The sequence below is a fragment of the Lepisma saccharinum genome, chromosome 14, assembly GCF_977018435.1.
Source record: "Lepisma saccharinum chromosome 14, izLepSacc3.1, whole genome shotgun sequence".
In the NCBI taxonomy this organism is placed as follows: domain Eukaryota; kingdom Metazoa; phylum Arthropoda; class Insecta; order Zygentoma; family Lepismatidae; genus Lepisma; species Lepisma saccharinum.
This window is the reverse complement of record NC_139242.1, coordinates 65,196,085-65,214,176: the sequence shown is the minus strand read 5'-3', so window position 1 is coordinate 65,214,176 and position 18,092 is coordinate 65,196,085. Positions and strand designations below refer to the sequence as shown.

Sequence of the window (18,092 nt, the reverse complement as noted above, 5' to 3'; positions counted from 1 at the left end):
TCCCATCGTTATCGTTGCGATTGACCCAAGAAGTAGAAATGGGACATAAAATAAGCAAAATGGAAATATAAAATATTAGTTAATAGCGCTGCGAAGTTAGAAAACTGGGTTCGAAACCCAAAAATACATTTAACCATTTCATTGCGTCGACACAATATTTTGTTTCGTAACGTTCTTTCTTTTTATGGATATTTATTCATTTTCATCTATCGCGATTATCCGAGAAACAAAAACACCACAACAATAAATCATTGTAATTATTTCAAATTTCAATATCATGTTCAATTCTCGCCGTCACTTTTAATCTACAGTGATATGAAACGAAATAAAAGCATTTTTTTAATGTTAAGAGTAAGTTTTCTTATGCAGCACAAGATGGTTGCACGTTATTCAATTTGTTGGTTGTTAGAGCTACAAAACGGAGTAACGTAATGAGTTTTGTAAACCTATGCAGTGTAGTGAACACCCTACAGACGCATGTAAACATGTGTACGTTTGCTCGAGTACAGTCTGCGTGGAAAAATACAGTTCTCACGCTATGATCTTGAGTGCAACGCTTGAGATATTGTGCGTTAAACGAGCTGTACGGATGGAAGAGCACTTTTGCTTTCATCCTGCAACCGGAGGAAAGTGTTGACTTCGCGACATTTCATGCGCGGGTGACGATAGCATAGTAAACACTGACGCTTGCATTTTGTTCACTTTCGTATTCATATTTCTGTTATGTAAGGATTATGCTTATCAGGTCTGCCTTTCCACGCAACTGAGATTGAACTGAGTTTTGCTAATGATGTCAGAACATTGTGAGAGGAATAAATATGTATATATATTGCATGCTGGCCATATGGAAAGCGACAGGGAAGCATTACATAAATCCAATTGTAGCGAATATTGTCGATAAATAGTTCTGGTTAGAGATGTTACCGAGACGAGCTTATAAAACTCGACGAGAATGGAAACAGACCCTGTGAAACCTGACGAGACGAGAAACGAGACAGATTTCTGAAAAATCTAGATGTGACCTCCTGTCCGAAAATTGACCTAGACCAAATTTACTTTGCTGCTACTTCTTCAGATAAGCGGATATGTCCCTAATAAAAACGTCATCTTTTATCATAATAATTATAAAACCAAATCCATTAGTGACAATTGTGAACTTGTGCTGCGTGGTTGCATATATATTCGGGATAAAATTCCATTTCCGAGTGTTGGTAGCGTAAGTTGTATGTGCTATATTTCGAGGCCCAGAACGAGGCAGGTATTTGCAACTCGAGAATAGACCAAATCTTCATCAAACCTGGTTTTATGTAGACATATTACCATCCGTAGTTATGGTTTATTAAAAATTCAGATATAATTTAATATTTATTTTCACTGCTTCCACTTCCACCCTTCCAAATACCAGAATAATATTTTATATGTATTTATGTATATGTATTCTCAATTAACATTCGCCTCTCAGAATTACCTAAGGTACTACAATTTGGAAATAAAACTGTTTATATTGTTTTCAGGTGTATGTGCAACCCAGGATATACAGGACAAAATTGTGAAAACGAGTACATTCCATGTGAACCATCTCCCTGTGTCAACGGTGGAACTTGCGTGCAAGTCGACAACCTCACTTACGAATGCCAGTGCCAGAAAGGTAAGTCGCGCATTTGTCAGTTTCTCCTTAGAAGGTATATTTCTTCGGGCGTATGTTTTTAAAACAAAACTTTATAAACATTTATGTTCTTTGTCTTAGCAGCATTTCTTAGAAGTGGTGTGTAGCCAAGCTTAAGTTATGTGCACTGCAGTGTCTTTATATTCGGGGAAAAGAATGCAGAGACGCGTTAGAAATTGCATTCCTAAATGAATGAAAACAAGGTTAAATTTCTTTCTATGACGGAGTTTTTACTCTTCATTGATGCCTCAGTCTCCAAGATTCTGGGTTTAAATCGCGGCAGGGTATGGGTGTTCACTGCATATATTTTTTTCATCTGTCTAATTTAATTATCATTCATCCTCATCTTCGCGATTAACAACTTTAACTAACCAAAATACAGAAATGTTTATCCCTTAAAACAAAAGATAAACAAATGATGCGTGGAGAGGGGAATCCGCTAGTGATTTTTATTTTATTTTTTCACTTTACTCCTCATATCTGATCGTTCAGTTTACAGTGGCAGTGTGAGCAATTCCGTTAACGACATGTAATAATAACAATCTTTTTCAGCCATATATCCCTATTTTTGCAAACTATATATTGTTTATATGCAATAGTACAAGTTTAGGTTACGATTCTGTGTGACGTGAGGTATCCGACAGAAATTCGCCTCTACCAACTGTATACATATTTTTTTAAAAAATATTTCGCTTTCCATTGACTTTTCTTCTAAAGTAACGAGTACAGTATGTTTTTTTTTTTATGTTTTCTGTATCGCTCACATGTATCATTATATCAGAATAATAAACATGCCATTATTTTTTTTCACTGTTGCTAACAGAATTTTAGCCGATATGGTAGAATCGGCCATATATTAGAATGCAAAGTTACGAGTTGACCCTTCTTTGGGAAGGTCACTCTGGCGCAAACATTAGTTACTGTTGATTCAATCTTGTGTTAATTAATAAGATCATATTTCGAAATGTATATCTGTATCATACTTTAATTCATGGCTTTCTTAGACCCGATTTAAAAAGAAAAAGCTGGGTTCTGAGGAAAAGGGGGCTAGCAACTGAATTAGTTTTACTTTTTCTACCCGTAGCTTACGATTTTTTCAGTTTTTGCTTTCCTGGGATTAAACCGCATTCAAGGCAGTTGCATGAACATTGGTGCACGTAAGTGTCGGTACCTCCGTAGAACTAGGTGCGCGACATGAAGTAATACGCGTAGTTCACTTTCTCCTCATTGTAGAGAAGTTAGCAGAAAATTCGTCAGCATCGAGACAAAAGGGGTGGAAGAAAAGCACCTCTCCTGCCGTTAATTGCACTTTTTAAGCGACATGCAATTAGCATAACCTGGCAATCGAGTCGGAGCACCAAATTGTGTTTTGCCCATGCTAAAAGACCACTGCAGATACTTCGCGGGGGAGGGGAGGGGAGGAATAATTATGGTGCCCGAGTTATCATTGCGTTACTATCGAGCTACACGTTTCCGGAGCGGAAAACGTGCAAGAAGGGGTGGTGGAAGAAAGTCGTCGAAGGAGTTGGCAACTTGAAAATAAAACCTTTTCTTTCTTCCTTTCTCCCACTGTCGTCGTACTAATTGTGACCTATCTGCAGAAGCAAATCCACAGAACTATCTTGGAATCGTTCTTAAAAGACGTCCATATTTTGATGGCACGGCAACAAAGCCATTGTTGGTTTTTAACGAGTCCAGTCACGATGAGGCAGGCAGTCCTCAGGCGGTCCATCAAGTAAACTTGATCCTTTCGTTTGAGAACCTTCCCACAGTCATATCATACACTGTTGCCAAATCGTGCCCCCAGCGAGGATCGCCTGGCCAGGGTGTTGCCAACTCTCCGTCGGACTGGATGTTTCTTCTTCGGAAGGAATGCGTTACCTTCCCGAGCGTGCTGGAATAGCATGGAAGAATCGAATTAGCTGTCGACATACGGTCTTCACGCTTATTGTTCTTTTTTTTTCAATTGTCCAGCAATCATTGTAGTACAGAAATGCGAGTCGATACACATGTGACGTATATATGCCTTCTTTAAGCGAAGCAACTGGTGGGTCATTTTCAGAACCTCTATCCAATAGCACATGATGGCGTCGTAATTGGAGCACTTGCCGATGTTTACCTTTAGATAACATCACAGCACCTCTACGGCTAATAGAGGCGTAACTGATCTTCCTTCTTGACGGAACTAAACAAATTTCTCTCAGAAATTGGTTTTGTCTAATTTGGCACCGATTATTTGTACTATTACATCTGTCACGGCAAGGGGATGAGAGGGGAGGAAATGGAAATAACGGGAGAGGAGTCGTCCGTGGTCTTCACTGAAGGTACCGTTCCAACATTCTCCGGTGACCGAGGAAACTCATACTCTTTTCAGTGAGCAAATCCGTAAGGAGAGATGAAAATGCAATTATGTATGTATGCATATTTCGATGCAATTAACAGACTTAGGTTTAAAATTACGTTAATTTCACATATGCTAATTTCCCATGATACCTTTTGCATCACTCGAGTCTTTGCCACCATTTATTAGCGTGATTTGTTGGAAACCCAAAAAAATATAGAACATGGTTGAATGCATTCGTGATCAGAAATTTTGGATAGGAAGGGATTACCTGTTTTTTTTTTTTTTTGTGAACCAGTGCCCCATTTTCTAGTCTTATCTATTCGACCCTTTTTTTTATAATTTTTTTTAAGAAAAGGCCGTGTGTGAATAACACTCCCTTAATTCACTCTTTCATACGCCACCGACTGAATGGTGTGCTTGTGCACTGGAATTGGAAAATATTAATGCAGATTTCAATTCAGTGCACATCTTTAAACAGGATGCAAGTGTTTTGTTTGTGATGAAAGATAGTGAATTGGATTTTATATTTCTTAATTTAATTAAACTATGATGATCGCAAACGCTGGAATAGTAAACATGAACACCAAAGGGTGCGTGATGTTTGCTTCAAGTCCTGAAATTTGCCTATAATGGCAAAGGAATTCTGTCAAGGTGGCCGGTCAACGCAAGCTTTTGCCTCACTCGCTCAGACCGTAATTGTACTGCAGAGAGAACAACTTCTCTCTGTTTTTATGCTAATCAGTGATGAAATCACGTGTTGCATCCACAAGCGGCAAGCAGGTGCAACCAAGGGCACTTCGACTTGTCTGAGGTACTAATCAAATTTCAGCGTGTTTCTGTGCCTGAGCAAGTTTCCACACTTTGCGTGTTAACAGTAGTTTCTAGGTGTGCTGTTCACTCCGAAAACTGTGGAGAGCCTTCCTGTAATCTTGCCCTTAGTCTGTCAACTTGCATAAACATGCAGGAACATTGATCAACATATTCCCTTTAACTGTAGGTCCATTCCAGAGTACATTCTTCATTGAAATGTTGAAAAACCTTGTAATAAAACATGCAATCTCTACAAAAAAAAAAAAAAAATTCAGTGTTTTTAATTACAATGATGGGTCCTGATAAATTAGAATTCACTGCTTATTTGATGAATTGCCAATGCATAGTTTCATTGAAATTGAAATTCATCAATACCGTCTACATATAACACACTAAATATTGAAGAGATTCTTTAGGGACACCAGCGAAAGAAACTCTCTTTTGTTTGCTACCAGGAAAACTTAAGATTTATTACAGAAAACGCTATATTGCACCCTATTGACGATTGGTTTACAGTAATTAAAAATTCGTGATCAGAGTTAACAGAAAAATGCCATTGATTGGTTCCTGCATGTAATAAACAAAACTTAAAGTACTTTAACTATCACAGTGCCAAAAGGATCAAAGTAGAGCTTAGTATGTGACTGGAAATTATTGAAAGTTACAGACAAGATAATTCATAAACATCACGATACTTCGTAGAAATTTTCAGCGGAAAATGCAGGCTTGACCAGGACTCGAACCCGGGTCTCTTGCATACCATGCCATTGCTCTAACCACTGAGCTACCGAGCCGGCCTGGCCTCACCTGATCTTTCGCTATCGCTGTTTTACCTTTGTGGAATCGTCTCTGCCAGTGCTACCGCAACGGGATCTGTTGCCTTTGAAACACAGTAGACTTTGACGTTGCCTGGTTCCTCCCAGGGTAGAGTATTTGTTTGCTTTTGGAAGACTTACTTCAGATAGAACTACATATTTTTTAATCACTACAATTGCAAAATAGCATAGCACAAACAGAAGAATAGTAAATCGAGTGAAACCAGTAACTTTTTGTCGGTGAAGGCTTTGAGAAGTCTGTGAGTGAATACTGTGAACATTTACTATGGAATGCTAAAAACCATCGATCTTATTGTAAACTGAAAAGAGAATTTAAGAAAAAAAATATTGTGAAAGTTGAAAATATGATTTGTGTTAACAGATTTGAGTGATATCCTTCAAAAATATTTCATATTTAGTGGCTGATGAAATGAAATGGTTGTCCAAATGAAAAAAAATGTCATTTCTTACAAAGGTAAGCTCTACATTTACAGAACTAAAGCAATGTGATAATGTGAAGCACAGAAGAAACAGTAAAAATTCATATTAAAAATAATGCCGATTTTAAATTAATAACACCGAATTAGGGAAAACTAAAACTAAAACTTCACGTCCCTAGTAATAGGGGATCATTTTAAGGTGGGGCTGTAACCCCATCAGCTTTCCCTGCATATTCCAGTGGTTTTGTGTATTTATTTTTATTTACAAATAAACTTGGAGAGTTAAGGACAAAAATACTTTCGTCCAATAGTAGGCTTATGTTTTCTCTTTGTTGTAATCAGTGGCATATTTCCCCATGTTACCTGGTTTACTGCCGGTAAACCCAACTTTTTTCACAATATAGAAGTTGCAGAAATTTTTTTGAAGTTGTCGGCTTTGTTTTTGTTTTACTTGCATGCCTGCATTGGTGTTTTTAAATTATATGTAATTAATATATAACAAATATATGCAATCAATAAGGGTTGTTACATTAAACCATGTCAAATTTACAGAATATGCCACTGGTAATATTATTATTGTGCTGCATTGTTCTTCAGTGTGCCCTTCTCCCAATAAGTTTGGTCTCTTACATTGGTCAAAAATGTTAGATAACATTTCTGTATTATCAACATGTGGTTTAAATTATGTCACCGTGGAGCAATAAATATATATGAATGTGATGCTTTTCTTCCAGGTTTCCAAGGGAAAAATTGTGAAATAAACGTTGACGACTGCCCAGGGAATTTATGCCAGAATGGAGCATCGTGCATCGATGGCATTGACTCTTACACTTGCCAGTGCCCGCCAACTTACACGGGGGAACTTTGCCAATCAGATGTGGACGAATGCTCTCTGAGGCCGAGCGTTTGTCAGAATGGAGCAACATGTACAAATTCCATTGGAGGATATTCTTGCATTTGCGTCAATGGGTGGACAGGGCCAGATTGCAGCATGAACATCGACGATTGTGCTGGAGCTGCTTGCTTTAATGGCGCCACCTGCATAGATAGGGTGGGAAGTTTCTACTGTCAGTGCACAAAAGGAAAAACAGGTAGGATATGCTTCTTATTTCGCATTCTTTGTATTTGTTTTCATTTTGTTCATATTGTGCACATTTAAATGTAAGAATGTCATTGGATTGAAGTACTGATTATATAAATGAATTGTACATAAGTTTTTTAAATTTTATTTTAAAGGATAAAAGTGCAATTTAAAAAGGTAGCCACTACACATACTTGTCTGTTAAGTACTTGTTGAAATTAGCCTGGCCAATACATAATTAGTGTTTCTTCTGCCAATCATTGATACATAAAATATAGTGTAGAAAAAATATATTTTTGTTTCATTGAGGAAGATGATACAAAAACTTACACAGTTGTAAGGAGGTTGGAGTTTTGAATTCGTAGGGGATGTCTAAGAGCCAGATTGCATGGTTCAGCCACAATGTTTACATAACTTTTCAGTAAGTTATAAAAGATGGTCATTATTATTATTGTTACACTTCTTTTATTCGTTTTGTATTCTGTCACCCTTTCTTATTTTGGTTTGGTGACATTTTGTGATTGTTTATACATAATTTTGTTAGGTAAGCTCAATTTAATGAGGCAGATTAAAGTAGTATGGAAGTGAATGTATTTTTTTTTTTACAACTTATTCTACGCTTCAATAGAACTCATAAGAAAGAAAAGAAGTTGTAGGGCAAAGCAGTATTTAATGACAAAAGTTTTGTTCTTAACGAGTGGCAGTCACTTTTTAGTTTAATAATCCTTCAATGGCTGACAGCAATTAATGTTCTAAAATACTATTTCTGTCTTTCTTAGGGTTGCTGTGTCACCTGGATGATGCGTGTACTTCAAATCCTTGCCATGCAGGTGCCTTATGTGATACAAGTCCCATCAATGGATCCTACACTTGTTCTTGTACAAGTGGATACAAGGGTATTGACTGTAGTGAGGATATCAACGAATGTGAACAAGGTAAGCAAATTAACATGTCTTTAATCTCTCAAAGATGAGTCATAGTTTTCCTGTCATAAAAAGTGTTATTCATGCTCTCCTTAGACATAACAAGTAGTACATGTCTACAGAAACATTAAAGTTGAAAACTTACTACCTGGAATATAGGTATACATACATGTAATATACTATGTGGGGCTTCCTAAATTTGCCACTTAAGTATGTTGATTATTGATACTAAGATACTTAATGAGAAGAAATAATACCAGTTTTTTTTTTAATAATATATATATATATATATATATATATATATATATATATATATAACCAATGCAAAGTAACCAAACCAGCCCGACCCTGTGGCCGAGTGGTTAGCACATCGCGCTGCGACGCCAAGGGTCCCGGGTTCGAATCCCGGTCGGGCTTGGTTGTTTGTGAATGTCCATTCATCAATTTCATCATTTCATCACTCATCCCCATCTTCGCAAATTAGCCTAGAGGCACAAAACGCGAAGTAAAATAAATTAAATCAATCAATCAATCAAATCAATGTAACCAAACCATTTCAAATTCTATAATTATTTCTAACATGGTTGCCTGGGAAATAGTAAATTGTACACTGAGGTCTTTCTTCAATATTTGTTGCAACATCAGTAAGAAAAAAGTTTCCACTGAAAAATATTGTTTTTATTAAATGCTGTTATAATATGTACAATAGTGAAACTTTTGTTTTTGTATTCCGAGATGAATTTAGATTCCTCGAGATTAGCCAATTCTCAAAACACCTCCGCCAGTAACAGTTAAAATTATATTATATTACTTAAAACTTATAAAATGTTCAATATTACATTCATTTACATATATCTTACTTAGTTGTTCTTCTTTCAGGATCTCCTTGTGAGCATGATGGCATTTGTGTAAACACCCCAGGATCTTTCGCCTGCAACTGCACTCAGGGATTCACAGGCCCTCGCTGTGAAACCAATGTTAATGAGTGTGAATCTCATCCATGCCAGAATGATGGCTCTTGTCTAGATGACCCAGGAACCTTCCGCTGTGTTTGTATGCCAGGTAAATAGCAAGATTCAGATAAGTATATGATGGGACATATAAAATTAGCATTTTTCTTAGTATTAATGTGTGAGGAAAGGAATTTAATTGTGTTTCTAGCATCATCATCTTAAGGCTGATGAGGTAGGACATGTAAAATTTCAGGGAATTGCAAACTAGAGAAAAACTCACAATAAAATAGGAACACATGTAAGGAGATTGCAAATTGCAAGTAAATTGTGTTGAAGTAGGTCTTTATGCTGAATTAAGGGTCTGAGGGAGGAAATTTATTGGTAAACTTTGTGATATTCCCACAAACAAAAACTAGGCATAATATCATGAATCATGAAACAGAACAGTGGATCTATTTTTTTTAACTATTAGAAAATATTCTGAATATATATTCATATATTCCTGTGGTATTACTAACTAAGTATTGTGTTTTTACTTACAGGATTCACAGGTACACAATGTGAAATAGATATAGATGAGTGTCAGCCCAATCCATGCTTAAATGATGGCATATGCAATGACTTCATAAATTCTTTCAAGTGTGTGTGCGCTGTTGGATTCACTGGGAACAGATGCCAGTTCAACATAGATGATTGTGTAAGCAGCCCTTGCCACAATGGCGGAACCTGCCATGATGTAATCGCAGGATACACATGTGAATGCCCACCTGGTTTTACAGGTAAGAGAAACAAGTGCAACGTCCAGATATTGTTACACACCATTTGAATAAAATTTCTGCTTGCTGAAGCATTATATTCCTTCCATGCCATGTTCATTATTATATCTCTTCAATGTTTGTCCATTATTTCTTCGTCTTTTTTTTTTTTTATTTGTTTTTTTTGGTAGGGAATTTGGTTTGTTCTGTAAAATGAGGTATGTGATGTGCATGAAAAAATTAGTCATCATATATTAATAAGAAAATTCATTATACAGTCTCATTATTTTCATTTTGTGCTTGCAAAAATCGATTTATTTAAAATTTATTGTGTGCATAGTCTTATTATTACCAGATTGTATTATAAATTATTTTATAGTGAGAAATTGCATTTTCTTCTTGTCTGGATTTGTCAGAATTTCTACAGTGTAACTTGTTTAATATATATATGCAAGACAAAGGAAGTTAAATTTATCTGCACTTTCATATTTGAAGGGTACGTTTCTTAGGAAAGTAAGTTAAGATGACAAGAAATTTGCTAGATATCTAAATTGACTTGTTTTTTAATGTAATTTTCACTTCTTAGTGCATAGAATATTTAGCACATGTTTGGCTGTGTGCATTCAGATATAGACTGATATGTTTGTATACTTCTTCCATAGGAGCAAATTGTGAAACGAACATCAATGACTGTCAGAGTTCACCATGTCACAGGGGAGAATGCATTGATGGAGAGAACTCTTTCACCTGCAACTGCCATCCGGGATTTACAGGCTTCTTGTGCCAGACTCAGATCAATGAATGTGAAAGCAATCCATGCCAGTATGGTGGACATTGCGAAGATCTCATTAATGGTTATCAGTGCAGATGTAAACCAGGAACATCGGGACCTAACTGCGAAATCAACGTGAACGAATGCTACAGCAATCCGTGCAGAAACGGGGCCAAATGTGTTGATGGAATTAACAGGTACTCTTGCGAGTGTCTCTCTGGGTTCACTGGACAGCATTGCGAGAACAACATAGACGAATGCGCCAGCAATCCGTGCGCTAATGGTGGCGAATGCTTGGACTTGGTTAACGGTTTTAAGTGTTACTGTCCCAGAGGTTACTATGATGCACGATGCCTCAGTGATGTTAACGAGTGCGAGTCGAACCCATGCATGAATGGAGGAACATGCGAGGATGGCGTGAACCAATTTTTGTGTCACTGTCTGCCAGGGTACGGAGGAAAGCGATGCGAACTTGACGTGGATGAGTGTCAGTCGAACCCTTGCCAACATGGAGGTATGTGCCGGGATCAGCTGAATGCATATTACTGCAACTGCCTTCCTGGATACAGCGGCATCAACTGCGAGACAAATATTAACGACTGTGCAAGTCAGCCGTGCAGAAATGGAGGATCTTGCATCGACTTGGTCAACAATTACAAGTGTGTGTGCGAACTGCCATACACAGGCAGAAACTGTGATAATAAATTAGATCCCTGTGCACCAAACAGATGCAGAAATGGTGCCAAGTGCACGCCATCCAGTAATTTCAGAGACTTTGCATGTACGTGTGATTTGGGCTACACGGGTCGCTTGTGTGATGAAGATATTGATGAATGCATTATATCCTCCCCATGTCGCAATGGAGCAACATGCCAGAACACCAATGGATCATACAACTGTCTTTGTGCCAAGGGTTATGAAGGACATAACTGTGTCATTAACACCGATGATTGTGCTTCGTGTAAGTATTCCATGTTACTTTTTTGAATTTTATTTAGTGCCTTATGAGAAATGTTGCCTAATGCAGCTTAAGTAGTAATCTTCATTTTACAAATGTGCATTACATGTTTCTACAAGAATTGTATATTTAGTGCAAAAGAACTGATAGATTACTTAATATTAGAGGCTCATATTTAAAGTGAATGAAAAATCAAGATTTCGAGATCAAAAGCAGCATATGAAATGGCATTTCGGTGTTAAAATGGTGAATAACAACTGAAATTTGATTTTAAAACTATTAACAAATTAACATTTCACTTCTAATGGCACATTTATATAGTTACCAGAGTGTGCTATTAAGTTTATTTGTGAAAAGGAGTCCATTTTTGCTTCTCAAAATATTTGCAGCAGAATTAATCAATTTTTCCTGATTTGCATAACTCTCAGGATAATTCAGACCTCAGAAGGTGTCGCGTTGGTAAATAAACTCCAAATTTTGTGTTGAATAGTTTATTTCGCATCATTTCATGACAAAATATGGTAGCAAAATGCACCTCACTTTCAAAAACATAAAAAATTCACATTACAATGTGTTATTTCACATTTCGTGTTTTCGTCAAAAATTAAATATGTGTGCTCCTACTTAATATTATTAGAACTTTGTTTTACCTGATTCTCTATTGTAGTGTTTCCTCTAAACATACAGGTAGAACTTTAAGTAATAGTCATTCCTGTAATGTCAGTTCAAATTGTAATAGAAAGTAATATGAAATAAATTTTTGACTAATAGAGACTTCATGGTCTCAATAAAGAAAAATGTTATAAAATTTTCCTGAATTTTAAGTTTTTCTAACTTGCTTCCCTGAAAAATGTAAGATCAAGGTTCCACTGAGTAGAATTTATTCAAGTGATTTAGTATTCAGGTAGTAAATTTTATGTATGATTGTCATAATATGGCCATACCCCTTAACAGGAAACTGATTCCTGTATTTGTGTATCATTTGTACATGATGTTATTGCATTGATACATGTAATACTAAATCAAACTAAAAGAGAATATTGGAAAGTACTTTATTTCTCCATGAAGTGTAAGGCAAAATATCAGAAAGCTTGGACATTGCAGTGAAAAACCTGCCCAGAACAATGAATGAATGAACACATTAATTGTAGGAAATAAATCCAAAGTTAAGCCAGCCGCCATGGCAGAGTGGTTAGCACATCACACTAGGGGTCCTGGGTTCGGATCCTGGCCTAGGCATGGGTGTTTGTGAGTGTGCATTCATCAATTTCATATCTTAATTCATTCCCATCTTCTCAAATTAGTCAAAAGTGGCACAAAAAGCAAGTTAAAATAAAGCAAATCAATCAGGGCCCGAAGTTAAATAAAATTCAGTGCTAATCGTTAGCTCAAAAGGTTAGTGTTCAAAATTTATTAAGGGTTTAATGTTTCTGTTATGAATTGACTTGTACGTGTTTTTGTTTAGAGTTGCATTAATGTTCCCTTCTGCTTCCAGTCCCCTGTCAGAATGGAGGTACCTGCCTAGATGGAATAGGAGATTACACCTGTCTCTGCGTGGATGGTTTCGGAGGAAAGCATTGCGAGGTAGACATTGATGAATGTGAATCAACACCTTGTCAGAATGGAGCAACATGCAACCAGTATGTGAATTCTTACACCTGCACGTGCCCCCTTGGCTTTTCAGGAATAAACTGTCAAACAAATGACAAGGATTGCACCATCAGCAGCTGCATGAATGGTGGGACATGCCTAGATGGCATCAACAATTACACGTGTATTTGCCAAGCTGGGTGAGCATTACTTGGATTTCTTTAGCATAATGAATCATCATCCTCCACTATTCCTACACCTAGTTGTTTCCTTTGGCCCTTTTCCACTCCATGGTCTCACCGGAAATTTTCCTGGCAACTTCCTCTCAATATGTCCACACCATCTCATAACTCTGACTGATCAATAGAGGCACATATTTTTGGTAAATAAAAAAGCAAAATTTCGGTACAAAAACTGAGTCAATTTCAGGTTCAAAAGCGGTAAATAAAATAAAATATCGGTGTTATAGCAGTGAAAAAATGGATGGAAAGTGGTATATAAAAAGACATATTGGTTTTAAAATTGTGAATATAATCCTAAATTTGATTTAAAAACTACACTTATTCCACAGAATTAACATTTCACTTCTAAAGCACATTTATGTAGTTATCATAGCATTGAGTTTATTTCTGTGTAAAGGAGTCCAATTTTGCTTCTCCAATATTAACAGCAGAATTAATCAATGTTCCAGGAATTGCATAACTCTCAGGATAATTCAGACCTCAGAAGGTGTCGCGTCGGTGAATAAACCCTGAATTTCGTGTTTAAGAGTTAATTTCGCTTTTTGCAGTCCATTTCGCATTATTTCGTGACAAAATATGGTCACAAAATGCATCTCACATCTTTCAAAAACATGAAAAATTAACACTACAGTATGTTTTTTCAAATGTCGTTTTTTCGTCAAAAACGAAATATGCATGCCCCTACTGATCAATAGAACCTACAGCTTCACGAAACTTATTCTTCCTCTATTCTGTCCATTTCAATCTTCCCTATTATACTCCTTCTTTTGTATACATATTAGGGATGGAACAGATTGATGGAAGGGCATATTGGTGTATCAATTTATCGATAAAATAACTGTTAATTTTACATATCCAATATTTCTATACATGGGCTGTAATTTAATACAGAATTTGCCATTTTGTTCATTGTTCAATATGCAATTTTTCTAAGGCAAAATCCATTTCAATCACCGGGTCATGTACATTAATTAAAAGAATGAACAATACATTCAGGTGTTCAGGAAACATTTGTAATTTTATATTAAATTTCTAGACTATTGGTTATTGATATCAGCAAAATTTATATACCTGTAAAAATTTCATATCGGTACTCCACTACTATTACCGTACGTATACAGTTGTTATTGAATTGCAAGTGCAAGAAATACAGCTGTTCTCGTGAAGCACATTTCATTGCAATCTTAAATAATTCTTAATAGTTTGCTTTACTTGTTAATAATAGAAAGGAGCAGAAATTAATTTTAACTGTTTGTTACCTATGTAATTAGATTGAAGTATATATATAGTCTTGAAGAGGTGAAAAATATAAGGGGAGGAACAAGTATTGATCTACCTTGTGTAGATCTTTCAGTTGTGTAGTTAAATATTGTAATATATTCTGTATGTGTGTCCCTTTTAATTTATTAATGTTCTCTTTATTTTACAGTTACACAGGCTCAAATTGTCAGTATCGCATAAATGAATGTGACAGCCACCCTTGTCTGAATGGAGCGACTTGCCACGATCATATTAAGTACTATACCTGCCACTGTCCGTATGGCTACACAGGGAAACACTGCGACAGCTACATAGATTGGTGCTCAACCGATCCCTGCATGAACGGTGCAACATGCAAGCAGGTAGAAAACGCATACCAATGCGTGTGTGCCCCAGGATGGACAGGAAAAGTCTGTGATGTTGAGATGGTTTCTTGCAAGGATGCAGCAATTCGTAAGAGTAAGTGTGGTTCCACCAATATTAGCTTGAAGAGCACATATTCAGAATCATGGAGTAGAACATATGCTTGCTTGAATTTTTTTTTCAGAGTTGTTCATCTGTTTTTGTGGTATTTTTGTTATTTTACATTGTTCATCTACTACCTTTGGCTAATTGTGATGATGAGGATGTAATTAATTAAATTAATGAAGAAACACTCGCAAAGAGCACCTGTGCTAGGATTCAAACCCTGTAACTTTGATGGCAAGATCAAAAGTATTTGTGTGTGTTGGAGGGGGCCGAAACATCATGAGTTTCGCTGTTTGAAATTACAAGGTCAGTATGTGGTAGTAGGGACAGAATAGACAAACATACACAAGAACTAGATTGATGAGATTATGATAAAACCAGAAGTTGGCTCGGTAGCTCATTTAATGTAGTGTTTACAGAGTTTGAGGTGTGATCCCTGATTGAATCGAAAGTTTTACTAATCTTAATCTAATCATACTAATCAATATGTTATTCTCATAGCTATTTCGGTTTGATTTAGTTCTTTCGTCTCTGATCCAGGGAGTTCTCTAAAAAAAATGAGAATTAAAAAGGGGAATAAAAGGTGCAGTTGTATAATAAATACATGTAAGTTAGTAATTTGCTTGTGCTTATTTAATAAAAAGACTAAGCAGTGAATCAGTTTTATTGCATAAGGTTGTTACATATACACATCATTCTGACACCCTCAATCTTGAAAAGATTTTTTCCTGCAAGTTACACACCAGTGTCGCTTAGTTGAATCCAAATTTAATGGTGAACTTTAAATATTGAAAAATTAAAATTCCCTGTTAGAATACCACCAGTGTGAATAATTCTTATTTATAGAGCAGGGTAGAAAAATGCACATGTATCAAGAAAGAAGTAAAGAGAAAACCTCCATGCAAAAGATTGAAGATAACACTTCATATGATGAATTGATTCATAATCTGTGTCAAGCTGTGCATGTGTGGCAAACGATGGGGCTTATTCTTGATAAGAAACATATGTGAGGCATGAAGTTTAGGGCAGAATTACACATGCTTTTTGTGTTTTAAGTCTTAATTTTAAAGTATAAAATGATGCATTATTTATTTGCAGATGTGAGACTGGAAGATCTTTGCAACAATGGAACATGTAAGGATATAGGCAACAGCCATTGGTGCAATTGTCTGGATGGCTACACGGGAAGTTACTGCCAGGAAGAAATAAATGAATGTGACAGTGCCCCCTGCCAAAATGGAGCTACATGTAAAGATCTGGTTGGTTCGTACTCTTGCAAATGCACCTCTGGTTTTCAGGGCCAGAACTGCGAACTCAACATCAATGATTGTGATCCAAATCCATGCCAGAATGGAGGAACCTGCCATGATCTTGTGAACATGTTCAGTTGTTCATGTCCCCCAGGAACGTTGGGTATTATATGCGAGATCAATGTTGATGACTGCGAACCAGGAGCTTGCCATAATAACGGGACCTGCATCGATAAAGTAGGAGGTTTTGATTGCCAGTGTTCACCGGGGTTTGTTGGACCACGCTGCGAAGGTGACATTAATGAATGCCTCTCTGACCCCTGTTCCAGACAAGGCACGCAAGATTGCGTGCAGCTTGTGAATAATTATCATTGCAACTGCAAGCCAGGGTACATGGGCAGGCACTGCGAACATAAGGTTAACTTCTGCGACAGCTCTCCTTGCCAGAACGGTGGACTGTGTACAAAGAAGGAAAATGGCCACACTTGCGACTGCCCAGCAGGATATTACGGGAAAAATTGTGAATTTTCAGGCTATGACTGCGACAACAGCCCTTGTCAGAACGGAGGCACGTGTCTGGTATTCGATACAGGATATTACTGCAAGTGTCCACCAGGTGCTATGGGCAAGCATTGCGAGCTAAAATCTCGAAACGAATGCTACCGCAATCCATGTGAAAATGGAGGTGTCTGTCAAGAGAAAATAGGAGACTACAGCTGCCACTGTCCGCAATTCTGGTCCGGGAAAAATTGCGAGAGATATGACCCTCACTTCCCAGGGGGAGTTGGCCGAAATATAGATCGAATTTCGATAACACCCAATCTGGATCAAGAGAAGGAGAAGCAACAGTGCCAGGCACACAACTGCAAGGAAAAGTCAGGGAATGGAAGATGCAACGATGAGTGCAACACCTATGCTTGCAACTTTGATGGTGGAGACTGCTCCCTAGGAATTAACCCATGGAAAAACTGCACTGCAGACATCAACTGTTGGAAGGTTTTCATGAATGGTGAATGTGATATGATCTGTAATAATCCTCAGTGCCTCTACGATGGAAGAGACTGTGAAAGGAACTTGCTCCCATGCAAGTAAGTGAATGCATTAGCATTTTTTTTTATACAGTGTTTTATTGATAACAATATTTTGTATGTGTTATTCCTATTGGTGAGAAATTTGCCATTTACAGTGTTTCATTACAATTTTCTTACCCTGCCATAAAGTAGAACAAAAAATTACTGTGCTTCCAGTTCAAGATCATTGTAAGAATTCCATACCTTGTATTTTTATGCTATTTACGCAACTTAGTTCAGCCTTTTTAGCAGTGTTTAGGTATTGCAAAAATTTCACACTATTACACCTTAATATGTATACATAATAGTAGTATGTATGCATATTTTTCTTTCATCTTTCATAATTATGTACTGAAAATAAATTTATTTTAATATATGGTCATGTCTCACAGACCATCTAAAAAGAAATTGTTTTCAATCATATCATAAAATTTCCTACGTGGATGCAAGAAACAGTAATAAATTCTATGTATTTATCTTAACATAAAAGTATTGTACTTTCTATTATAGTACAGCAAATTTTATAATATAATCGAAAAACCCTCTCTAGTGGTCATAAGAGTAAATTTGACATGCCTATATTTATTTGAATATAAAATATACATTTCATAGGGATGGATGGATATAAAATTTGCCAGTAGTGATAACTGATATTCTAACAATCCAATACAGAATTCCAAATGGACCTTGAAGAA

At 36.7% G+C, this 18,092-nt stretch overlaps 1 protein-coding gene across 1 annotated transcript in view; it reads left to right on the top strand.

The window, feature by feature from the left end:
- Nucleotides 1-18,092, top strand: part of N (neurogenic locus Notch protein) — a 107,896-nt gene that overhangs the window by 73,573 nt on the left and 16,231 nt on the right. The window contains exons 5-13 of the mRNA XM_083135820.1: nt 1,515-1,648; nt 6,810-7,166; nt 7,936-8,091; nt 8,959-9,141; nt 9,575-9,811; nt 10,450-11,520; nt 13,013-13,307; nt 14,779-15,068; nt 16,176-17,415. Coding sequence (XP_082991946.1) covers nt 1,515-1,648; nt 6,810-7,166; nt 7,936-8,091; nt 8,959-9,141; nt 9,575-9,811; nt 10,450-11,520; nt 13,013-13,307; nt 14,779-15,068; nt 16,176-17,415 — 3,963 coding nt within the window. The remainder of the gene's footprint in view (nt 1-1,514; nt 1,649-6,809; nt 7,167-7,935; nt 8,092-8,958; nt 9,142-9,574; nt 9,812-10,449; nt 11,521-13,012; nt 13,308-14,778; nt 15,069-16,175; nt 17,416-18,092) is intronic.